This window comes from Podarcis liolepis (assembly GCF_965112155.1).
Source record: "Podarcis liolepis genome assembly, chromosome: 9".
NCBI lineage: Eukaryota > Metazoa > Chordata > Lepidosauria > Squamata > Lacertidae > Podarcis > Podarcis liolepis.
In genome coordinates, this window is record NC_139564.1 from 21,803,058 (window position 1) to 21,829,923 (window position 26,866).

Sequence of the window (26,866 nt, forward strand, 5' to 3'; positions counted from 1 at the left end):
AAATTGTCACAACTTGTAAGGTTGTGGATAGGCACTGGTTCAGGGCACAGGGATGGGAGAATGGTCTCGCCATCCCTTTGTGAAGGGTATTCCGTTAAAGGAATCCAGTGACTCAACTGGTTTGGTCAACCCCTGAGAGGGGGTTGTGCCCATGCTTGAGTCCAGGGGGGCATCTGGGAGGTGAACATAGTCTGCTCCCGGCTTTTCGCGTACCCACCTGTTCACCCTTGGCTGATCTATGCTGGTGCCCTGGGTCAGCGCTGCCTGCAAGAGTGCAGGGAGCTAGTTGAACCAGAGCCTATGCAACCACTCACCTTCTGTAATCAATAAAGTTGTGGCCTAAATTCTGCCAAAAACCAAAACAAAATTTTCAGTCAAGTGTGACTTTATTTAGGGGGGAGGTGTCTGGGTCTGAACACGCAAATTTGTGTGATCTTGGCCTGGTATGGCAATTTGTGAAAATAACCTTGGTTTTGTTTCTCCTGACGGTGGCTTGATAATGTTACCGAATTCATATCATTATATCCCCCCTCTCCTCCCCCCCCCCCCGTTTACAGTACTGTTGTAAATCATCAAGTTGCTATCTGTTTCCAGGCAGATTTACTATAAGCCTTGTTTAATTGGGATAGGAAACTAAGGTTTCAAGCCATTGTCTCTGTGTGAATGACCCAGATCAGAAGCAAAGCACCCCTGATTGGGCAGGGAGGGATCATTGTAACACAACAGCAAATCTAGTCAACAACCTCACCGTCCCATCCTCTTCTTGCAAAACAATGAATGGTCATATGCAGTCAACTTACTGCATGTCTGCTTTTGTGTGCTATACTCATAAATTTTATTTGAAACAGTTGTGTTTTGTTTTTATCTAATTTTAGCAAATTGTATTGAATATTGTTGCATTTGTATTGTTTTGATGCAAACTGCTTGGGTTTTTTAAAAAATATATTAAGTGGTGCAAATTGTTTTATAAAGCAGTAAATCAAATCACATGCAGCTGTTTGATCCAGCAAATGATTTGCCATCCAGATATCTTATTCTACATTTCAGGAGTGCAGCCATACCATATAATAGAGAATAAAGCTTCTGTAGTGCCCAGGCTGCCTCTGCCAATGTCATGTAATGGGAAAAGAAAATCTATTGTAAGAGAGGAAAGGACCTGAAATATCATTTGTCCCACAGTGGCCAGTCTGCGTACACTTGACATGTCTATATCGTAATTGCAAAGCAAGAACAGAAATAATAGCTGTGTTTGTAATTCAGACAGTCTCATTTTCCTGTGACAAATCTGCCATGTCTGCCGCCTAAGGCATTACGTTCATAACAAAAGGATTAATAAAAAATGATGCATTACATTATTAGCACTTGGTTAAGGGCAGTAGTAAATTCCTTTCAACCGCACATTTTTAAGGACACTATTATTCTGTTTAAAAGTACATTGCCATAAACTGAAAGCAAAATGGAACTTCCAGAGTTTACTCACCTCGTAAAATCGTTATTGCATTAATAATTTAAAACCCCAGAATTAAGGGACAGAAGATGAGCTTTCTTTGGATTTTAGAAAATGTTTAAAGCAGAAAATGTATTAGCCATTGATGTTGCCAAGTATCCTGACAAGGTAGAAGGCAGCTTTTTATGCCCAATTTATAATAGCATAGTTTGCAAGTCAAGCACCAATCCTTCCCAAGTATTTTCTCCAACTCTGACTGTGAACCATATGCCTGAGGGCTCATTGTACCTAGGATGCAGATGTCAGATCCAAAAAGGCTGGGAGAGTTAGTTTCCTTGGCACTTGACATCCATACTAGATAAAATCGTAGGCACCCTGGAAAATGACATTGCCCAGGGTCTCTGAGACACAGCCTTTGCACAGTTCAAGGCAGCAAACAGAGAACAATGCAGACCTTTCAGAGCCAATTCGTGTAATTAGAGTAATTTCCTTTCTTTAATGCAATAATTCTACCCTAACTTTTGGGTTAGATTCTTAAGGCATCAGATTAAAACAATAAAATATACGTAATCAAGCAATAAAACACCACCAAACAGCAACAGCATAATGGCAGTAATAAAACTGCAGGAGCCAGTAAACTATTAAAAGCTGTTTTAAATGCCCTTGGAAAATACAACTTTGCCTGGCACCTAAATGCCACCCAACTCCATACTGTGCCAACAAATAACGGGAAGGAGTTGGACAAATTGTGGCGCCACTACCAAGAAAGCCTCTCCCTGGTGATCACTCACTTCAAGGCAGGAGCATCCAGAGACAGGTCTCCAATGACAGCATCCAGGTGTACAGAGCTGAAAGTGATAATGGTGGAGATGTTGCAGTGGAGAGCGCTGACGTTTTCATCCCCAAAAAGTTTTTATTTGAGTTTCTACTGAAATGAGGCTGCATTTTAATGTTGTATTTTAATCTTGTTTTTAAGTTGTATTTTAATCAATTGTTTTATACCTGGTGTTAGCCACCCGGAGCCTGGTCTTGACTGGGGAGGGCAGGGTATAAATAAAATTATTTATTATTATTATTAAGGTTTAAATGTCTCAGGGCTGCAATACCTCAAGGATCACCTCTCCCTATGAACCTATCTGGATGTGGATATCATAATCTGAGGCCTTTTGTTGTGTGCATCCTCTACACAAGGTCCAGAGAGTGGCAACATGAAAACGGGCCTTTTCTGCAGTGGCTCCCTGAGTGTGGAATGCTCTCTCCAGAGAGATTCAGCTGGCATCTTCATTGTACACCTTTAGGGGCCAGATGTAATCATTCCTCTTCAACCAGACCTTTGGATGATTGATATCCTACACGCTTTGAAATGTGTTTGTGGGAGGGGATTTTTGTTCTGCTTTCATTTTCATTATGTATTTTGTGTTTTTGTCTTGCATTTTTCTGCTGTGAACAGCCCCGAGATCTATGGATGAAGGGCGGTATACAAATTTAATTAATAATAATAAGAGTGCAGCCACTTATCCCACTGTCATCTCTGGAAGCAAGCTTGGCAGGATTTCGTACTGTTCTTGAAAGGAGCAAAACCATGCAAAAGAAGTAGGAACCCATTCAGAGACTGAGCAGCCTTCAGAAGCAGAGAAGTCTACTTGCATGGGTGGCTCAGCATCAGAAGACCTCTTCCATGGAAGATTGCAGCTGCTTCTTTAGTAACCAGAAGGTCCTTCACAAGCAGAAACATTTTCTCGAAATTGGCCTCTGTGATCTTCCACCCATTGTAATCCCTGAAACCCATCTAGGAAATTATCCGTCTTCTCAAACCACCTTCAACTGCCTTAAAAACCTTTGACTGTTTCCAGCCTCAGTGATGTAAAATGCCCCAAATGAACTTGTTGTTGTTCAGTATATTGCTTTTGGATGATAAAATGAATGTGCACCTTCCCTCGTGTTACTCTGCTTTCTTCTCTCCTCCTCCCCACACAGGCTTCCAAGTTTTCCTCTGCTGAGAAAGTGGATAATCTTCTCACATTCCTATTGAAAAGTCCAATCATTTCTCACAATTTCAGCGCCTTTCCAAATGAAGTCATGGATCATCATCAACAGACTGGTACGTATTGTATATAGTTCCTTACACTCTTCGGTTGCCAAAGAAGACCTTTCTTAGGGTGGCCATTCAGATACAGTAATAATGACCTTACTTTCTGATCTGTATGTAGCCCAAAGCATCCATGCAGAAGGAGAAAGTCTTAGCAAGACTACAGGAAGGGGGTGGGGGGAGAGAGAGAGATAAAAAACAAGCCAATGAAGACTGAACATGCTCAGTTGCCAAAGGTCATGGAGTGCTCTCTTGAGGGGAAACAGAGAAGGAAAGGGGGAGAATGAATTGGTGAATTCTGGAAAAGGACAGGGCTGGTTGGATGGCTGAACAAGAGAGCTCCTCAGTGTGGCATTTTGTTGCAGGTTGAGCTAAAAGTTGAACGTATGGTGGTTTCTCATGGGCAGGGGATTCATAATCACTACTAAATCAATACGTATAATGAGCTAAGAAATTCTATCGGGGGGAGGCATGTTCTGAGCATGCCTGTGTCTTTGGAAAGTGACGGGTGACTGGATGTCACAATGAGAGTGACAATTGTGTCTCATTTAAGCCCGACGCTGTGTCAGGGATGAGGAAACTATGGTCCTCCAGATGCTGTTAAGCTACAAGTCCCATCAGCCCCAGCCAGTGGTCAAGGATGATGGGAATTGGAATCCAGCAGGATCTGGAGGGCCACTGGTTCCTCACCCTTGCACTCTGTGCTCCTAGCAAACACCCAACCAACTTCTTGAGCGCCCATTGTGCTCCAAGTTTTAAACTATCCCAAAGGTAAGAAGCATTGTGTGGTTCAATTTCACAATGGATAGTGTCTGGAGCCACTTTGTTTTAGAAGAGATAGGGATCGTAGCTGGATTGAGAACGTCCCTGTCTGAAACCCTGAAGAGTCATTGCTAGTTACTGTCGACTGAACTGGGTGGGCCAATGCACTGACTCAGAAGAAGGCAGCTTTCTTCGCTCATATGTTCTTCCTCTAAATACATCCCACCTGTCATAACAATTTCTACTGTGACTAAATAAATGCAATGTACATCAAGCACCAACTCTGAATGTTCAGTGTTCCAAATTCAACCTCAGAATCAGCAGCAGATAATTTTTTTGAGGAGGACGCAGGACAGCAAATGCATTTTAGCTGTGTTGCAATTAAGAACAGACTCAAGGAATAAGACTTATCCACTCCCAGTAACCCTTTTCTTTAAAAGGGAGGTGCAGAAGAATGGGGTAGAGTAAAGGTAGCTGGATTCTCTGAAACCCCGCCTCCAGATGTTCCTTGCTGGCTCCTTAACACAGAGCATCTGGATTCGAAAGGATTGCAGCGCCATGCAAGTGCCTCATGCTGTGGTGAACTGTGTTTTTATGGAGATAATTGCTGCACATGCATTCAGATCCTCTCTGCTGATACTCAAGATGTAGGTTTACAAGGTCAACAGTAGCAATTATTGGTAATTACAATGGGTTCTGAACAAGGAGGGGAAATAAGCACTGTCCATTCAGTAAGAGATAACAACAAGAAAATGTGCATTTTGCTTAATAAGTAAAACACATGTGTTGGCTCTTGAATTGATGAAGAAAATAAAGGACATCTCTGAAATAAATGGGTTTGCCACTCACTGGGTTTGTAAGGGAGAAAGCCGAGAGATAAGTCTAGGGGGGAAAACTTCACACATTTGGATACAACAATAGCCCTGTCCAGGAGATCCACTAACAATCAGGGACCTTATAATGTGGGGATGGGGAGCCTGGGGTGGGGTTTGCATGCACAACGCCCCCTGCCCTCTTCACATGTTCATTTTGAATGCCTGAGGAAGACTGTTGTTGCAGTGACCTAGTGAAGCCTTCTGTTAGGATGCCATAGGGAACACCCAACTTGCACCTAAGTTAAAACAATGGATAGAAAAGGACTGAACTTTATCTGGAGCCCCAGGTCCTGCCTAGTTCCCTTGATTATAGGAATATATCAGTGCACTGATCAAGCAATCTGTTACAAAAAGAAAGCTCATTTCCTCTGCTTGGAGTAGCTTCCTTGTTTGTTTCACTGGAGGGAGGCGTGCCTGGATTATTTGCATGTAAATAAAACAGATTGAATTCTTTGGATTACTGAGTAATAAATACAACTTAAATAATACATAAGGAGCATGTGAATTCCTGGCTCAAGGACCATCAGCACAGAGGGAGGTGGTGAAGCTGTGACCCTCCAGAGGTTGTTGAACCACTTCTCTCAGCATCCCTGACCATAGGCTGGTGCTGGTGGGATTTGCAGTCCTACAATATCTTGAGAGCCACATGTTCCTCATCCCTGCTATCGGATCCAGAGAATATGGAGCACAGCAGGAGGTTTTGCATTCATTGCTGCCTTCATAGACCCTCTTCCTCTGAGCAGATAATGAATAATACAGCATTTGACAATGCTGTTTGGTGGTCTGGCCCGGCCCTGTGTCACCTTCCCTTGTGCTTAGCAAAGACTGCCTGACTCCTGAGCTGATGCTGCTGATCAACTGCTGCAATGATGCATGCACAGCAAACTTTCTGTGCCATAGGACATACGTCACAGGGGAGATATGTGGGTTGTGGGTGTTTCTTTCTAGAAGGCAAACGTCAAAGTTAGGTCTAATTGCATATAATTATGCAAGATTCTTCTACATAGGAAACGTGTTAGAGATAATAGCTCAAACTATATTGCTTCCTAGCGTTTCCTACATGAAATGCTGTTTTTTTGTTTGAAACACTTAGAGCGGGGGAGTTAAGGGGCAGGTGTTTTTTTATTGTTTTTTTAGAGAAATGCGGATAATAAAAGAATATCAGTTGCAATCCCATATGCACCTATCTGGAAGTAAGCCTGGATGAACTCAGTTGGGCTGAGTAGACATGCATGGGAATGTGCTGTAAATCTCCAACTTGGTTCATTCTAATATCATCTAAACCTGTAGTCCTCCAGATTTTGTGGGACTACAGTTCCCATTATCCCTGACCATTGGCCATGTTAGTTGGGATTTGTGGGAGCTGGAGTTCAACAACATATGGAGGTCAAATGCCTTCTATAGTGGAGGTTGCTTAATCTACTGCACTCTAAAAATGTATTTATGCTCCTTCAAATTAAGTTTGAAATAGTAGGATACAAGTGCAAAAGAGGACTGCAATATTCTGATAAAAGGCTTACATATGACACTGTCTTCTATTGAGCCAGATCATTGGTCCATCTAGCCCAGGCTTCCTCAACCTCGTACCTCCAGATGTTTTTGGCCTACAACTCCCATGATCCCTAGCTAGCAGGACCAGTGGTCAGGGATGATGTGAACTGTAGTCTCAAAATATCTGGAGGGCTGAGGTTGAGGAAGCCTGATCTAGCCTATTTTTCATTGGCAGTGTCTTTCAGCATCAGCTCTCTGAGATCCATTTAACTGGAGGTTCTTGTTGCTGTTTATATAGTACCTATGTGACTACGACACTTAACAAAGAATGGGAAGACAAGTCCCTATCCCAAGGGGAAACAACTGAAACACAGGCATCCTTTGAAATTCGCACATTTCGAAATTTTACAACGCAGTTCTCCAGCGAATTTACAATATGCACACCTATGGGGGGGAATGTGCATTTAAATGAATGTTTCAGTGAAAACAGCAAACAAAAATGCATCACATTAGGGAAAACTGCTTGCGGGGGAAAATCTGTACATTAGTCAAAGTTGCATACGAAAATATGTTTAATAGGAAAAATTCACACTAGCATGCTGTTGAAATTTTATGAGGAGTTTTTTTTAAAATAAAATAAAATAGCTAATTGCTACAGAAATGTAGAAAACTGAAAAATGAGAAAGTGGGAGAACCAAGATTGACAGATCACTTCTACCCCTAGGGGTGCAAGCTTGAGGTCTCAGTTTTAATTCATGATGTCTTGAGGTAGGTCTGAGAGAGACTCATGCTTGAAACCCTGGAGAGCTGTGTAGACCATACTGAACTTGATGGACCAAAGGCCTGACTCAGTTTAAGGCAGCGGGTGGTGCTGTGGGTTAAACCACAGAGCCTAGGACTTGCCGATCAGAAGGTCGGCGGTTCTAATCCCCGCAATGGGGTGAGCTCTTGTTGCTCGGTCCTTGCTCCTGCCAACCTAGCAGTTCGAAAGCATGTCAATGTGCAAGTAGATAAACAGGTACCGCTCCGGCGGGAAGGTAAACGGCGTTTCCGTGCGCTGCTCTGGTTCACCAGAAGCGGCTTAGTCATGCTGGCCACATGAGCCAGAAGCTGTACGCCGGCTCCCTCGGCCAATAAAGCAAGATGAGCACCACAACCCCAGAGTTGGTCATGACTGGACGTAATGGTCAGGGGTCCCTTTACCTTTTACCTATGTTCCTAAATTGAACATTTGGGTGTGGCTCTTTTATTGCATTGTGTGTCATGTTGGGCATTCAATTAGGATAGGATAGGGAAGGTAACTGAGATGTTTTATGAACAAAGCATAGGTTATCATTCCTCACTGTCTTCACCCTGAAATCTACCCATGCTATTGTGGATTGTTTTGTGCAATTATCCCTTGTCTTTAAAAATGTGTCTTCCTAATGATGCTGAGCAAGAACTTCTCCCCTCCCCACTGACACTGCTCCAGGTGCTAACAATTAAGTGCTATGTAACAATCATTTGATTTCAGTTTACCTTCTTCACAAGCATCCCAGGCAGAAAATAAAAGGGACACTTTGAGCTCTTGACCTGCTATTTTGCAGCCGTGCTTAACAACCTCGTCCCCAAATGTGCAGCGACTATTACAGCTAAATAATCTGGATGCTTAGCAAACTGATATTCTTCACACATTTTAGCTGCAGTTGTAATTCTGTGCCATGGAACAAAGCTATTATATGCCCAATTATTACAGTGTATCCCCTCTAGAAATGTTGTGTTTAACTAGGCAACAAAGGGAAAGGTGCACTTAAAACTCATGGAGAACAAATATCCATAGCCTGCTTACGTTGTGGAACTGCTTTCTCCCATTTTAAAAATGAAGGAATCCACGTTGTTTATCAGCCATATTAGCTTTTAAGATATCCTCTACCTGAGCATGCACCACCATCCCTATCCTTTTACAATATACAGTGGTACCTCGGGTTAAGAACTTTAAAAATTTGTTCTGGAGGTCCGTTCTTAACCTGAAACTGTTCTTAACCTGAAGCACCACTTGCATCCTGAAGCAAAGTTCTTAACTGAGGTACTATTTCTAGGTTAGCGGAGTCTGTAACCTGAAGCGTCTGTAACTAGAAGTGCCTGTAACCTTAAGTACCACTGTAGAGTCTATGTGCTTTTGACTTGCATTTCAAGGATGAACACTTGGAGATGGTAGCGACAGAGGATATTTAATCTGGAAACAGAGGGCAATTTTGAAAGTTCTGATTGAACCACACGCAGGGATCGACAAAATTTTTTAGCAGCAGGCCGGTCCACTGTCCCTCTGACCTTGTGGTGGGCCATAGAAGTGGCACCGGGGGTGGGGGAGTTGGAAGAAGAGGTGAGGGGGGCAGGTAGTCCTCCTCCCCATCCTACCTTCCCTAGGGCTGCCACCACCACCACTGCTGCTTCTCGCACACAGGAGCACCAGGCGGTGGCAGTGGCGGAGGGACAATGAGCGGTGTGAAAGGGCTGGCTCCAGAGAGGGGCTGCTTAAAATGGCGCTCAACAACAACAAACCTCTGGTTACGTGAAACATATACAATAAACACACAAGACGTTACCGGCCGTACGTTGCTATACTATGCTATAAGATCTACTATCCTGTGATATCATTTATGAGTTTGTACTACTGATGAAGCCTAGGATGACAAAACAAGGCTAATATTCTGGAAATCCTTGTCTTAGACTGTGTGAAAGGATTCTGTGGAACTGCAGCAACCTTTCATGTGGATTGTTGGACTCTATGAACAGACAGGTGGAATAGACACTTTCACATATATGGACCTTATGCATAAACTGATTAGAGAATGAACTGATCCACTGGGTCTTCTACTTTTCCCGTTGAACTTTATGAACTACTTCTGTTGAAATCTACAATTCAATACAATGAATAGTATATATTACTTTTTCAAACGTACAGCCGGTTATGTCTTGTGTGTTTATTGTACAGTGGTACCTCGGGTTAAGAACTTAATTCATTCTGGAGGTCCGTTCTTAACCTGAAACTGTTCTTAACCTGAAGTACCACTTTAGCTAATGGGGCCTCTCACTGCTGCCCCGCTGCCAGAACACAATTTCTGTTCTCATCCTGAAGAAAAGTTCTTAACCCGAGATACTATTTCTGGGTTAGCGGAGTCTGTAACCTGAAGCATCTGTAACCTGAAGTGTCTGTAACCCAAGGTACCACTGCAAAATGGTACTCAGCCAGCCCAGCCCCCTTTCTCCTCTAGGCAGGGCAGGGAGAAGCCAGGAGGAGGGAGGGAGGCACCACTGCCGTGGTCTGTGGGGGGGGGGAATGGAATGGCGCAGGGGGCGAAATGGCGCAGCCCAAACGAACAGAATCCCCACGCCGATCCACGGACCATCCGCAGGCTGGCTCCTGAAGGCAATTGGGCCTGATCCGGCCCACAGACCTTAGTTTGCCGACCCCTGAACCATAGCTTTTTTAATTCTTCATTTATCACATTTGCACCCCTCTTCGCCCTCCAAAGAGATTTCCCTCAAGTTACCCTTACAACAGCTGTGTGAGGCAGGGCCAACGTCACCCACATAGCATCATGTCTTATCAGGCATTTGAATGTGGGTCTCCCAAGTCCATTGTCTACCATACCACATGACTCCTTCATTTGTGAACGACCTTCCCCATGCTCTCAAGTTTGCAATATGATCTATATTTCTGGGCACCACAGTTCAAGAAGGACACTGACAAACTGGAACGTGTCCAGAGGAGGGCAACCAAAATGGTCAAAGGCCTGGAAACGATGCCTTATGAGGAACGGCTAAGGGAGCTGGGCATGTTTAGCCTGGAGAAGAGGAGGTTAAGGGGTGATATGATAGCCATGTTCAAATATATAAAAGGATGTCACATAGAGGAGGGAGAAAGGTTGTTTTCTGCTGCTCCAGAGAAGCGGACACGGAGCAATGGATCCAAACTACAAGAAAGAAGATTCCACCTAAACATTAGGAGGAACTTCCTGACAGTAAGAGCTGTTCGACAGTGGAATTTGCTGCCAAGGAGTGTGGTGGAGTCTCCTTCTTTGGAGGTCTTTAAGCAGAGGCTTGACAACCATATGTCAGGAGTGCTCTGATGGTGTTTCCTGCTTGGCAGGGGGTTGGACTCGATGGCCCTTGTGGTCTATTCCAACTCTATGATTCTATGATTCTATAGACTTTTAAAAAAACAAGGTTGGGAAGTGTTGTTGTTTATGCATGCTTTTTCACCCAACGCAGACTCACACTTGGAGGAGCTTCCTACTCTTTTCCACTGTGCAGCTAAATTTGGATTAAAGAAGCTTACTGCTTTTCTTCTCCAATGTCCTGATGCAATTCAAGCTTGCGGGATAGCCAATAAGTACAGAGAAACCCCAGCATCTATTGCAGAAAAGTATGGCTATGAGGAGATTCAGAAAATCATCACCGAATTGTCAGTAAGTACCTACTTATCCATAATACTCATATAAAATGTGTAACCAACTTCTTACAAACTCACAGTGCAGCCAATTTGGTTCAAAAGAGGTGGGGGCAACTGTCCTATTTAGGGATTCCAAGAATATTGATTTTTCCTAAAGAAAGGGGAGCATATTCATTGCTGTGGAATTGGCATTTGGATGTCTGAACAAGAAGGAGACAGTGATATAATCAGATATATGTTGGCTTTTACTTCCACATACTGAGGTTCTGCTAACGGTGCACGTAGCATAGAAGAACAGCCCAGTTCCATAAGAATATGTATTGTCCCAGGTCTCTGTGCTTTGTGAGATGTCTGCGGTAGTGACTTGGATCCACTTGCAGTGATTGCAGTGAGAGTCAGTGTGGCGCAGTGGTTAGACCGCCGGACTAGGACCTGGGAAACCAGGGTTCAAATCCTCACTCAGCCATGAAGCTCACTGGGTCTCTTGGGCCAATCACTGCCCCTCAGCCTTACCTACCTCACAGGGATGTTGTAGGGATCAAATGAGGTGGTGGAGAACCACGTACACCGCCTTGACCTTATTGGAGGAAGAAAGGTGGACTATACATGCAGTAAATAAATATTCACCTTTCCAGATTAAATGGTCCAAATTTGCAATGCCAGCCTGTGGGGTAGCAGATATACAGTATTCATGAAAATAAAGAAACAGGCTTTGTACAACTGTGTCATTTTTCATGACATAATAGGATATTGTTTTACTTTAAGAAATGTAGGCATGATCCATCCAAAGTGAAGCACTTTTTATTTTATTTTATTTTATATTTGTGAGATGTGTGCAGTAGTGACTTGGATCCACTTGCAATGACTGCAGTGAGAGTCAGTGTGGTGCAGTGGTTAGACTGTCGGACTATGACCTGGGAAACCAGGGTTCAAATCCCCACTCAGCCATTTTATTTTATTATTTATTAAATCCGTATATCACCCTTCATCTGAAGATCTCAGGGCAATCCACAGCATAAAAACGCAAGATAGAAACACGAAGTCCATTACGAAAACAAGAACAAAAGCAAAACAAACCAATGACTCCCCCAAAACACATTTAAAAGGATATAGGATGCTAATTCGAGGTTTTTATTCTATGCATGTCTACTGCTTGAGAGCAGTACATGTGAAAAGGATCTAGGAGTCTTGGTTGACCACAAACTTGACATGAGCCAACAGTGTGACGCGGCAGCTAAAAAAGCCAATGCAATTCTGGGCTGCATCAATAGGAGTATAGCATCTAGATCAAGGGAAGTAATAGTGCCACTGTATTCTGCTCTGGTCAGACCTCACCTGGAGTACTGTGTCCAGTTCTGGGCACCACAGTTCAAGAAGGACACTGACAAACTGGAACGTGTCCAGAGGAGGGCAACCAAAATGGTCAAAGGCCTGGAAACGATGCCTTATGAGGAACGGCTAAGGGAGCTGGGCATGTTTAGCCTGGAGAAGAGGAGGTTAAGGGGTGATATGATAGCCATGTTCAAATATATAAAAGGATGTCACATAGAGGAGGGAGAAAGGTTGTTTTCTGCTGCTCCAGAGAAGCGGACATGGAGCAATGGATCCAAACTACAAGAAAGAAGATTCCACCTAAACATTAGGAAGAACTTCCTGACAGTAAGAGCTGTTCGACAGTGGAATTTCCTGCCAAGGAGTGTGGTGGAGTCTCCTACTTTGGAGGTCTTTAAGCAGAGGCTTGACAACCATATGTCAGGAGTGCTCTGATGGTGTTTCCTGCTTGGCAGGGGGTTGGACTCAATGGCCCTTGTGGTCTCTTCCAACTCTATGATTCTATGATTCTATGATTCTAAGTCCCACTGAGATCAATAGGGCTTCCTTCCAGATATGTGCATGTGGGATTGCAGACTTAAATTCCCACTTATTTCAATGGGAAAGAAAATAGAACCTGCGCTCAGACCTTTCACATTGGAGTCAATGAGACATAAATGCACTTGTGCCCCCTAAGTGGACTGGTGTTGCCAAAGACATTTATCTCCTTCTCAGCTTCTTGCATTATGCAGCCAGAATGTCCATATTCATTTCTTAATCACAGAAGGAGGAAAGGAGAAAGAACAGCTTGCCCAGCATGTGAGCTTATTATGGGAGTTCATCTAGGCTGGCCTCAGGCAGCGTGAGGCAGGGCCTGTTTCTCTACTGAAATGGTGTGGAAGGGATCCAAGCACAAAGAATATAAATCCACAGTTAAAGCAAAGAAATAATAATGTGGGGGTGCAAGGGATGGAAGCCACCACGTGTTATGTGTACGTCATGCAGATTGTTCAGTGTATAACAGGTAAGCTTCCTGTCTCTTTGATGCAACCCTGGGAAATAAAGAAAGGCTTTGCTTCCCAAAGCTGAGGTTGAAAATGACAGTGTAAAAAAGGGGGGATTTTGTAGATCGTAGCTCATGCTAGCTAAGTCACTTAGACAAGGCACATGGAGTCCAGAAAGAAAAGTCCTGATAGCACTTGACTGAGCAAACTGAACAAAACCAGTGTATAATTGGTGGAGAAAGGGACAGAGAGGTTTTTGTCTTTCTTAGATCAGGCCTTGTACAGAGAAAGGAGGCATTCAGCCAAACTTGCAGAGGAAAAATTCTAACAGAAATACACAGCCAATCAGAGCACATTCTACCTCACTGAAAGAGATTTCGCTACGCTGCCTGGTTACTAAGCAACACTATGACAGTGCAGCGTGTGACTGGGTGGTGGGTGTGGTTCCCCACACTGATTTAAATGATCAGGGTTATTTGTTTTTTGTTTTTTAAAAAAACGAGCATAGGTTGTCCTATTTGTGGTATTGAAAATTTATTTTCATTCCAGTCACAGTGACTGGCACCCCTAATGTTCCTCTTTTGTTTTGTTTTTCTAATATATAGTGCTGAATGGAAATGACTTCTCCCACCCCTCCTTTCACTATCCCATTTGCAGGTTAAAAATGGAGGGGGCGTGTTAGACAATGGGGCAGGGTTAGACAATATTTCAAGGTGATTAATTCTATAAAGGGGTTGCAGGAATGGGCTTACCATTGGTGGGATCCTAACCCACTCCTTTTAAACAACTACATTTCATCAAAGATGTGGCGGCGGCAATGTCTGTGAATGAAATTTTCATTATGTCTCTAATGAAAATGCCCCCTTCCTGAATCCCATTAATCCTCTGACAAATTCCCCATGGAAAGTTGCCCTCAGCTATGGTAGCCCTCTTCACCCCCACCCAACTCAAACTGAAAATTCTCTCCAAAAAACTTTCAGTTCAACACAAGTGTTCCTGTTCTTTTATTTTTTAAAAAATGCCTTCCCTCGCAGTATTTAGATTAGTTCTTAGGTCTGAGGCAATTATAGCTGTTTGTCCTATAGTACCTTCCTGCGGTGTTCATTTCAGTTTGCCAACCAACCAGGCAGACAGGAAACCGAGCCTAGCTGGGTTTCAGACCTCTAGGCCAGTTGCCAGAAGTTTTTGACGAAAAGGCAGGATTTTGTGCTCTTGCCAGAACGATTTTCAGTAAAGCTGGGAAGTTTTTTCCCCACTTAGTTTACATATCTGAACAATGCAACAACAGTGGCAGTGGGTCATTTGTTCTCATGTGGTCTACGCATAGGCATCTGATTGGTCACTGTGGAAACACAACTGGATTTTACGGGCCTTTGGTCTAATCCAGGAGGGTCTGCCTTATGTTCTTATGCATACCTACTAAGGCTGCACCTTCTCTTCATTTTGTGCTCTGGAGCTAGATTTGAGCTAGAAGTCCTCAGATGAGACTCTGTTGCTTGGAATGGTGGTGGTGGATAGGAACGTAGGTGGGCAAAATGGCTCCCCTTTTGCTCACTGCTTTTAAAAAAAACATGGCTAGTTTTGCAGAAGCGGTTTAGTCATGCTGGCCACATGACCCGGAAAGCTGTCTGTGGACAAACACCAGCTCCCTTGGCCTGAAGTGAGATGAGCACTGCACCCAATAATCACCTTTGACTGGACTTAACCAGTCCTTACTTTTTACCTTTACCTTAATACAGATGTGAGGAACCTGTGACCCATCACATGATGTTGGATTCCAACTCCCATCATCCCTGACCATTGACCATCCTGACAGGGGCTAATGAGAATTGGAGTGAGTCCAAGAGCATCAGGAGATCCATAGGTCCATAATACTTTGGATTTGACTTGGGCAAGAGGCTCAAAAGGAGTTAGCTAACACCTCCCCCCCCCTTAGAAATCTTATTGCCAAACTGCAACCAAATGTTAGGCTAGAACTACAGGTCCTCTGGAAATTGTGAGGTTGGAACTCACCAGCTGAAAGGAAAATAGCTGATCTATGCTATCTTCATTTGTTTATGACTGCAGAATGCTTTCGTTTCACTGTACTAATATAATGCAGAGGAATATGGAAAAGCAGTCACTCTTTCCTTGTGGCCTGGAGCCAAACTTAACGATTCATGTTATCCTTCCAGGAATTTCCCCATTAGAGTTTTAAAGCTGGTCCTCATACATAATGCAAGTGGTTTTGAACCTGGGGCTTATTTTAACATCAATAGCAATGCTCGATTTTTCTGCCATGGAACTACTCAAGATGTACAGGTCTAATGATATGGTGAACTTCTCCTAAGCTAGGCTCAGAAGCAAACTTTGAGAGCCCAGGAAAACTGCCTCAAAGGCTGAACGGTGCAGGGATTCTTGGCAGTGCCCATCCTCCACACAACAATTTGAACCATCCTCTTCCACCACTGAAGCCCAACCCTGCCACTGCCCAAACACATGGCATCCTCTTGGGGCTGGTATGAGAGCAGTATGGTTGTTATAAGAGTAGATGCAGAAGAGATGAAAAGTAAGCCTTTCTCCTTGTCTTAGGCAAATTTCCCCAATTTACCTCCAAACATTTCTAAGTCTCCATAATGCATTAAGGACCACAGCTCAGTGGAAGTACATCTGGTTTGCATGCACAAGGTCCCAACTTCAATCCCAAGCAACTTTAGATAGGGCTAGGGGAGACCCCTGTCTGAAATCCTAGCCAGCCACTGACAGTTAGTGTCAAGAATGATTGTGCTAGATCAGGGGTCAGCAAACTTGTTCAGCAGGGGGCCGGTCCACTGTCCCTCAGATCTTGTGGGGGGCAGATTATTTTTTGGGGGGGGTGAATGAATTCCTATGCCCCACAAATAACCCAGAGATGCATTTTAAATAAAAGCACACATTCTACTCATGTAAAAACACGCTGATTCCTGGACCGTCCACAGGCTGGGTTGAGAAGGCGATTGGGCCGGATCTGGCCTCCAGGCCTTAGTTTGCCTACCCATGTGCTAGATAAACTAGAGGTAGCTAATGTGATGCCCTTCAATTGTCATTGGACTACAACTCCCATCAGGCCCTGCTAGTATAATGGTCAGGGATTACGGGAGTCTAGCAACAACTGAGATAGACCAATGTTCTGAGTCAGTAAAGGACACCTTCCTCTCTTCCCTTAGTAGCCCATTTTTTTTTTAATTTTAAAAAAGTGGTGGTTAGGGTAGCTGCAGTTCTTCCAAGGTCTCCTGCAATTTGCTCAGAAGGACATAAGATGAGCCTGCTGTATCAGGCCAATGGCCCATCTGGTCCAGCATTAAGTTCTCCATGGTCAGCCAGATGGTTATGGGATGGTCAAAAGCAGATTCTCAGCACAAGAGCACTCTCTCTTCCCTGCAGTTTCCAGCAACTGGAATTTGGAAACACAACTGCCTCCAACTATAGCTCAATCTAGGTGTGGTCATGTGTCCTACATTGTAGAGGACAGGTCTCTTTTTAAAGGATGTCAGAGAACATACTTAGTGTTGGTGCTGACATTTAAAGCCCTAAACGGCTTCGATCCAGTATATCTGAAGGAGCATCTCCACCCCCATCATTTTACCCAGACACTGAGGTCCAGCACCGAGGGCCTTCTGGCAGTTCCCTCACTGCGAGAAGCCAAGTTACAGGGAACCAGGCAGAGGGCCTTCTCGGTAGTGGCGCCCTCCCTGTGGAACGCCCTCCTACCAGATGTCAAAGAGAACAACAACTACCAGGATTTTAGAAGACATCTGAAGGCAGCCCTGTTTAGGGAAGCTTTTAATGTTTGGTGTATTGCAGTGTATTAGTATTTTTTTGGAAGCCGCCCAGAGTGGCTGGGGAAGCCCAGCCAGATGGGAGGGGTATAAATAATAAATTATTATTATTATTATTATTATTATTATTATTATTATTATTATCTGACCCAGTTTAAAGATAAAGAACCATAATTAGGAGGGAGAGTAAGAGAAGCCTTGTCCATCAATCCGTAGCTCTTCCACGCTTGCTCTGAAGGGCGGACATAGGTCACCTGATCACAGTCTTCCACATCAAGGTGAGATATATTGTATTGCTATTTAAATTACAATAATTATGCTGTGATTCTCCCACAGCTTGACTTCACCCCTGGAGGCACACGCCATTGTCTCTCATGACAAATGGATGCCAGCACTTATTTCCAAATTTACACAGAAAGTAGCCTATGGAAATCTTTGTCCTATTGTTTGGTACTGCATTTCCTTTTGAGAGGACACATGTGTAAATGGGTTACCTTGGTTCCTGTAGACCACCACACTCTGTCATGCTATTAGTGTGTGAATACTGACTTAGAGTTTTCTTTTAAAAAAATAACTAGGCTACTTAAAACAAAACAAAACAAAAAACAGAAACAAATTTGATATGCAAATTCCCTCAGGATAGATGTTTGTTTTGTCTAGTATGAACAAATTGTTTTAATTTAGCCAATTTGGCACTACTCCACAATTCATTAGCCATTCCTTAAGTGATGGGATTTGTAGCAGAGCTTTATTTTATATCTGCTGAGATCTGTACAGTCAACAACATATTGCCAGTGAATCGATAGGAAGGTATTTTGACATGATCTTTAGCATAAACCTGAAGAATAATATTGGTAACAACTGACTTTCTCCCCTTGTGCCTAATCATTTGAATCACCTTCAACTAGACCTCTGCAACCTTTGTGCAATTCCCCCAGATAAGGGGAGAAAGCCTCTTCCATCATTCCTGTGCCAGCAGCTTTTTGACTACACAGTTTCTGAAGTGTTTATGGGCTGATAGGCCAAGATTTTATGATGCTCTTTTGCTCTTTAGCATCTCTGCTTAAACATTCATGAAATAGTAACAAACTTGAATTTTGACCACAGTGCAGGGAGACACCCTCTGCACCAAAAGTAATAGCCCAAGCCATACTATTCTAGACGGTCCCTAGACCCTTGAGTGGACTGAGGGAGCATAGTGGTCTGCAGAGGGGTGCAAGAAAGCACAATTACACAATTGCAATTTTATACATACTTCTCTGGATCCAGCCCTATATAGTCTACCTCATCTGGCAGCTTTGGATTGGCAGTTTCAATCAGAAAAATGGTGGGATGATAGGATTAGACTTTCTTACTCAAAACCCCCAAAACACGTCTTTCTTTCTTTCTTTCTTTCTTTCTTTCTTTCTTTCTTTCTTTCTTTCTTTCTTTTAAAAAAGAAGCCCACCGGATATTTAATTGCCTCCTGTAGCTACACCTTAAATATGCAAAGTCTGAATTTCGAGTCATATCTCTTATCCAGTATTCAAATACAAAATTAATTTGCACTGAGATAACATAAAGGTGAATCATTTTTTGTTCAGTGCTAAAGAAGTGATACCCAAATGGGTATCTTAAATGGCTACAGTCAATTGCAAGCGGACTGGGGAGTTAATCTCTGAGTTACCCTAGCAACTGCCCCCAAAGAACACAAAAATTAATCAAAACTGCTTTTGCAGTTATCCACTTGAATTTGCTGTTATCCACTATAATTTGTAACACGGAGGCACTGACCAGACCCAAACCAGCTTAGCTTAAGTGTGAGGTGGTGGCCTCATGTGCCTCTGTTTCAAATGACTGCATATTGTAAGCTTGTAATTACCATTGCATGGGACACCGGTGGTGCTGTGGGTTAAACCACAGAGCCTAGGACTTGCTGATCAGAAGGTCGACGGTTTGAATCCCCGTGATGGGGTGAGCTCCCGTTGCTCGGTCCCTGCTCCTGCCAACCTAGCAGTTTGAAAGCACATCAAAGTGCAAGTGGATAAATAGATACCACTCTGGCGGGAAGGTAAACGGTGTTTCCCTGCACTGCTCTGGTTCACCAGAAGCGGCTTAGTCATGCTGGCCACATGACCCGGAAGCTGTACGCTGGCTCCCTCGGCCAGTAAAGCGAGATGAGCGCCGTATCCTCAGAGTCGGCCACGACTGGACCTAATGGTCAGGGGTCCCTTTACCTTTAATTACCATTGCAGTTCATCTTGAGTTTTCTTTTTTCTTTTTGGCCAGTTCTGACATACTTGCAAGTGCTCATAAATATGCTATGTTATTCATCTGTTTAATGTCATTCATAAGACAGTTGTTCCACCAGTTGTTCCACAATGTTACACGTCTTGTCCTTGATTTTCTCTAAAGGTTATTGAGTCATTGCAATGTGGTGTCCATGTACTTACATCATTGAGATGTATGTGTATGTGGGAGCTAGTTTCTCATGGCTGCTTCATGCAAGAGAATGAGAGAGGGTGGAGCTTGAGAGTTTGGTGGGAAACCACAAAGTGTATTTCCTCCTATCTGTTAGTCTCAACTGTGCCCTCTGCTGTGCAAGGCATGCAAGGTTGCTTATACCCAATGAAAGATGGACAGCTTGATATGAGAGTAGGTTCTTGTATTTGTGTCCCAAGCCACTATCTTAAGTGGCATGGCTTGAAGAAAGTACACACACACACACACACACACACACACACACACACACACAGATTGGACCAGAGTTCCCCCGTTGTGTAGGGATGTGTGTACCTTGGTATGTTCATAGGGCACCATCCAACATGATCTTCTAGACACATGGGCTGCGGGGATGGGACTAGCTCGCACCACCCCAGGACCATTCTTCCACAATATTTCCATGCACAAAGGGGTCATCTGAACCTTTCCCTCCAGCATCATGTATCCTCCAACCATTCCAAGGCAAAGACAAACATTCGTATTGCTCTCCCTGCCCTTTTGAGGGAAGCTTGCAATGGTAAACTTGAGAATCTCTTATTGAGGCTGCCATCCTAAAACACTTAGGGCAATAAGTCCCACTAAAGACACTTAGGAGGCAATAAGTCCCACTGAATACAGTGGGGCTTATCTCTGAATAAGCATGCACAGGATCACCACCGTTATGGGTAGCAAAGCCCTCTATGGGCAGCTACATTTCTTTCCCAAGTTTTCCCGGAGATATCTCTTTTTCTTTTTAGCTCACACTGATTCCGGTATGGTTAATGTTCAGCAAGGGAAGACAATTTGCTATGTGCAGGCATCAAGATTCCAGCTAAAATGCACTTTTGAAACCTGTTACTGGTAGCTTAATGCAAATCAGCCCATTGACAGTCCTTCATAATGGACCTTGAAATGGTGTCCTGGTGGTTAGCAAAAGAGCCATTTAAGTGCAATGATTGCCACACTCATTAGAGAATGGACCAGTGTAGGGCCTGCATGACGTGGAGAAAAATCCATAACATGCTTTGTTCTTCTACTTCTTACCCAGCTGCCTAGTTTAGTTTGAGAAAATGACGGGTCCAATGAGCCTTTTGGACCTGCTTGAGCCCCATACTGGGCATTGGAATGTTTTTTTCTACATGTACCTTTGTTTAATTAATCAGGCGAGACAGCACTGATGAGACAGGTACACTTACTGGCAAGCAACGACTTTTTATTAACTGTTGTTATTGCATAAGGAAGCATAACAGTTTACACAGCTCTGGCCAAAGGCAGGGCTATACTCTTAGGAGGTTGAAATCCAAAGGCCATTTCACACAACAGCAATTTCCTGACATGGAGCAACTCCCACAAGCATGGTGTATCAATGGCTCCCCTACACAATTTGTTATCTGCCAATACCTTGCCCTTTATGCATTGACAACATGTTTAGACTGCTCTCCCTGAAAGTCTCAAAGCAGTGTGCAATAAAACGATGTTCAAAACACCATACAGAGGTGTGTCTGGCTTCTTCACAATACAGCTTTTGGCAAATGCTGAAGAGGCATCTCTTGACACCCTGGACATGTGTTTTCAGGGCCCACCCTATTCCTGAGCCTCTAATCTGTTTTAACTGCTTTTAATTTTGAATTTTAAATTGCTGTAACTCACATTGGAACCTGCTGGCAACAACAACAAATTGTTGTTGACATCCTTCTGTCTCAAAAGACAATGAAGTGCACCTCTGGGGTTGAAGTCAATCTACTGGAGAATCACAGAGCCTGCTGTGGCTGCAGAGACCAGTAACTCATAACTGCTTCTTCCCACATTGTTTTTGCTGTGTTTGCAGCACTAAAGTGACCTGTCCTGGGCAGTGTGCATGAAGGTAAAAAGGTAAAGGGGACACAGGTGGCGCTGTGGTCTAAACCACCAAGCCACTTGGGCTTGATGATCAGAAAGTTGGCGGTTCGAACCTGTGCAACAGTGGTGAGCTCCTGTTGTTCTGTCCCAGCTTCTGCCAACCTAGCAGTTTGAAAGCACACCAGTGCAAGTAGACAAATAGGAACCGCTGTGGCGGGAAGGTAAACAGCATTTCCATGCACTTTGGCACTCGTCACAATGTCCCGTTGCACCAGAAGCAGTTTAGTCATGACCCGGAAAGCTGTCTGTGGACAAACTTTGGCTCCCTCAGCCTGAAAACGAGATGAGCACTGCACCCCATAGTCACCTTTGACTGAACTTAACTGTCCAGGGGTCCTTTACCTTTTACCTTCATGGAGGTCCTGGGATTTGTGTAGAGCCAGTGTGGTGTAGTGGTTAAGAGCGGTAGACTCGTAATCTGGTGAACCAGGTTCGCGTCTCCGCTCCTCCACATTCAGCTGCTGGGTGACCTTGGGCTAGTCACACTTCTTTGAAGTCTCTTAGCCTCACTCACCTTACAGAGTGTTTGTTGTGGGGGAGGAAGGGAAAGGAGAATGTTAGCCACTTTGAGTCTCCTTCGGGTAGTGATAAAGCGGGATATCAAATCCAAACTCTTCCTTAGCCTTTTTTCTCCCTGCAAGTGCAGGTTTTTTTCTCAGGGTTTACTCCTGAAGCCTTTCTCATTCTCCTGAAGCAGAATTTTACGATCAGAGTTTTCCTTCTCCTAGATAGGCTGCTTTCCCAGGTTGATGAGCCCCTTCTGCCACTCATTTCCCTCTACAGCATGCACAGAAAACGCCTTCCTGACCATTGGACCTCCTATTGGTCTTGTCTGCTCAATCCACCAGAGCCTGTCTTTGCATGCAGGGGAAGACCCATTGGCTACTTTCACCTGGTTTAGCCAGCCAGTCAAAGCTGTTTCCCAGGGTTTGGCCACTGTCGCATGCTGACAGCTTCTAGGTGCCAAAGGTGAGAGCTGAGTGCAGGGTGGAGGACCAAAGGTGGACAGTCCTCTTAAATAACAGGTATTGAGTTTCCATAAAGTCAGGTTCAGATGAATCTCTTCGAGGGGAAAATCTGAGCTGTGAGACAATGAATATGCAGGAGATCATATGTGGGGTAGGTGGGTTACAGGGAACATGAGTTTTGCCCTTGCTGAAGCTGCTCAGAAACTGGTTCCATATCTTGTCCATCTTTCACATCATTCTTCCTTCCAAGCTTGGCTGATAACCTGCATGGACACTTGGGATCCCAATCCTGTTATATAACTGAGCACATAAACTACCAGGTTCAGAGGAGAGGGGAGCAAGTGGGACATGCAATGAAATGTTACAGTGTGGAATGTGCAGGGTTCGAGCCATGTAGGATACTCCATCTCATTCTCTGAGTTTTCTGGGCAACAGGGTTCATGAATGGCAGCAATCTAGGGAAGCATGGATCTATCAACTTCAGTTTGTTTTGCTCCATTTTTGCATGCATTTGCTTTTTCTTAGTGAAAAAAAGAAGGCTGCATGAAAATTGATACTCAGTTTTGCATGCATTTCCCTTACTAGTCACATTTGTGTTCAATTTTGCTTAGTGTGTGCATTCTTGTAGGCCATTTCACCCTAATAGAATCCATTTATGTACGTTATTGTCACATAACACATTTTTTTTGCCTGCGCTTTTCAGTCATGTACACATTTTCATATGCACTCTTTGCAAAATTCAGAGAAGCACAGATTTCAAAGGAGAGCTGTATTTTGGTTTGCTTATTGGTTCCGGAAGTGTGCATTTGGTAGTTTGGCATGAACATGTGATCAAATTAGTTTCTCCCCCCTCCCCCAAAGCATTCTGGCCTTGGTGGTGCCAATGGATGCGATCATGGATTCCTATGTCCGTCTGTGCTGTGAGTCACTTGACAGTCTGGGAAGTATATTTGACAAAAATTCCATTGCATTTATTGACAAAAGGCTTCTTATTTGCTCCCCCACTTTTATCCAAACCGTGACCTGTTCACCCATACTGTTTCTTATTAACCTTCCTGCACCTCTGCTTATTGTCAGTCCTGCAAGCCCTCATCAGTACATTGATTCACTGGGGTTGTGGTGGCCTCTCTGCTAATTACTATGAATGTAGTTTGGGGCTTTCCCAGATGTGCCCTGATTAGTTTGTGGGCACTGGGCATCCATCTGTGCTTTCCAAAGCTGCCTGTGAAAAATGCTTATTGGAGAGGAAGGAGTACATTCAGAGCCAAAACTAAGGGCGGGGGAGCAACTTCCTGACACGGAAGAACTGGAAGTCTTAAAACTAACTCTGATTTTAACAGCCAGGTAGCTTATGAAGTTGGCAATTCCATGCACAACAAATCCAAATATTTGCTAGACATATAGCTACATAGTTTCTTTTCTTATTCAGTTGCAGGCATGGGGCTATGTATTCTTATTAATTACAGGCATTGGCACAATGGTGGCTATAGTTCCTATGCTCTGTCTCCACAGTGGAGGCTGCATGCTTCCAAATACCATTTGCTAGAAACATAGGAGAGGAGAGTCCTGTTGCACTCAGGTCCCACATGTGAGCTTCTCTTGGGCATGTGGCTAGTCAATGTGAAAACAGCATGCTGAACTAGATGGGTCAATGGCTTGATTCAGGAGGGTTATTCTTATGCTTTGGTTTGAGTGATTGTTATCCTCCACACATCAGCACTGGTGACCACACACTTGAGGTAGTAGACAATTTTGTCTACCTGGATTCCACCATAGCCAGCAACTGTCAGGAGCTTGTCCTACTCTCGAGTAGGACCCTGGCAGAGACACATGCTGGACTGGCATGTTCCCTCCCTCCTGGTCGATCATTCGGGAGCTTCAAAAGCTTTCTTCTGCCCAAACATCACAGTGACCGATGCCAACAGACATCAGCACACTTAGGGATCCACAGAGTCTTCGCAGCTTGCATAACAGACCTCAGCAACTCAGCATTTTGGCTAATCTATGTTTATTTACATATAAACACACAGAGAGCACTGCAACATAGCTCCCTCTCTCTCTAGCATCAGACAGCAAAGAGAAAGAACAAAGGGCAATATTTCCACTTCACGGAACACAGTAACACAAACATCCTGTCTCCGTCACTTCCCACTTTGTGGAGTCAAAACATACACCGTCATGTGAAAGACAACAATCCCATGACTGCAATCACGGAACAGGAATTCTAACAGCAACGTCTCCATCAACACTGAAGTAGACAAGCCTATTGGCAAGGATGCTACAGCAATGGCTCACCTCTCCTAAAGGGTAGGGGAGAATGTGATGCTAATGACCCATACCAAGATGAAGGCCTATCAGGCTTGTATGTTGAGCATGCTGCTTTATGGAGGTGACTTGTGGGCAACATACAGCCATCAGGACCAGAGGCAAAGCATGGGCATTGCAAGGGAGGCCATTGCACAGTTTATTTGAGGGTGCATTTTGCTCCTCACACCTCCCCTGCCAGCTTTGCGCTGCTTTGTGAGTCTGATCCCACATCCCAGCTTCTCAAAGCAGTATGGGGCATCAGGAGGATGCAACAGGCATGTGCCCTTCCAATAAGAGCAATCAAGCTGGTTGGAAGTGTCTGTTCCTCCCTGCTTCATCTCCTCCTGTTGCCCTTCTTACCTGCACTAGAAGCAGCATCAGAAATAGAGATATCCATTTCTTAGTTGAGCTGAGATTTTGTTCCAACAGCATAGCACCAAAAATAAATACAAGCGGTATAACTCCAAAGTGAGGTATTATATCTGAGTCTATCCATATTAGGAAGATGGATCATCCTTCATTATATGCTCATCTATTTGCTCATGTCATGATATTGACTCTTTCATCGTATCTGCCTAGAAGAAGCGGCTTGGCAGACTCATGGTGCTATAATGCTAGTAACAACCCATCCACACTGGAAACGTTCTTCGGGGGGAAAAGGTGTATTCTAGAAAACATATTATGGTGGCCCTTAATAGTTGTGGGAGAGCAAATATCTCTTTCTCTTCACTTACTATGGTCACTGAAAAAGAATGGACATTTGTCTTGAGTCATATCACCTGCTAGATGGACAGAAGCAGAGCTATTCTCTGGAAGCTTATTTATGATGGTTCTGGGACCCTCATCTCTGATGGTTGGGTCTGCAAGTCACCCATCAGTTTAATTAACAATAACTCCTAGGCATTATGGCACATCAATATGGTGTAGCCTCCTCCCCACATTGGGACTTGCCATTTTAATTATACCCACAATGTCCAATTTCATGCTACATCAGGGGCATTGTGGGTAATTAAAATGGTGGGTAGCTGTTCGCTGCCAACAGCAGGCAAATCCCCCTATGGAGAGGAGCACACTGGAGGTCATATTGCTGGAGGATCCCTCAAAACTGGAGGCAGTCCTAGGCACTGGCGGAGGAACGGGATTGCGGAGGGAGCAGACCGCCCCCAGCACCACTATTCCGGTAGGGTGCCATCGCGACGGCCACCCCGGACACACGTTGCTGACCCCCTGGGTGCACTGGGCGCCACACCCCCCAGGGGGTGCACTACGCCCCCAGAACGCACACCATGCCCTAGTGGGTGGCATACCACACCCCTGGGATGCGCCCCTAGGTGCATGCCATGCCCCCTGGGGGTGCCAGCCATGCCCCCATCTTCTCTCTGCACCCGGTAGTGGAGCATGCAGCTTCGCCACTGGTCCTAGGCAGGGGCACTGAAATCTAAATTTGGCTAGCTTGAAAGGGAAGGGAACCACAAAGAGGCATTGTGGAAGGACATGTCCTCGAGCCAGTCATTCACCCATAGCTCATCCTACATCACAGGGTTGCTTTGTGAGAATAAAACGGGGAAGGCGAGAACTCAAGGTGCAAGCCACCTTGAGGTACTTGGAGGAAAGGGCGGATCTAAAAATAAAAATGTTATGTGCACTTTATCTCATTATATGCCTGTTTGCGCATATTTCATGGTAAAAGGTAAAGGACCCCTGACAGTTAAGTCCAGTTGCAAATGACTCTGGGGTTGCGGTGCTCATCTGGCTTTACTGGCCAAGGGGATTCAAACCGCCAACCTTCTGATCAGCAAGCCCTAGGCTCAATGGTTTAGGCCACAGTGCCACCCGTGTCCCATTTTATGGTAGGTTCACATTAAAATCTGGGCCTAAGAGAAAAATTCCTAAATCTCTACCCTGAACTGCCTGCTTATCCCCATCACATGACATAGCACAAAAAATATGTTTCCCTAGATCTTCTGCTCTTCAACATGTGTAGACACTTAGGCTATGCTCAGAGGCTTATTCACACACTA

The 26,866-nt window shown here is 44.2% G+C and overlaps 1 protein-coding gene across 1 annotated transcript in view; it reads left to right on the forward strand.

Annotated features, from left to right (window-relative positions):
* BANK1 (B cell scaffold protein with ankyrin repeats 1) overlaps positions 1-26,866 on the forward strand; it is a 172,802-nt gene that overhangs the window by 57,985 nt on the left and 87,951 nt on the right. Inside the window, exons 6-7 of the mRNA XM_083459213.1 lie at positions 3,425-3,548; positions 10,919-11,115. Coding sequence (XP_083315339.1) covers positions 3,425-3,548; positions 10,919-11,115 — 321 coding nt within the window. The remainder of the gene's footprint in view (positions 1-3,424; positions 3,549-10,918; positions 11,116-26,866) is intronic.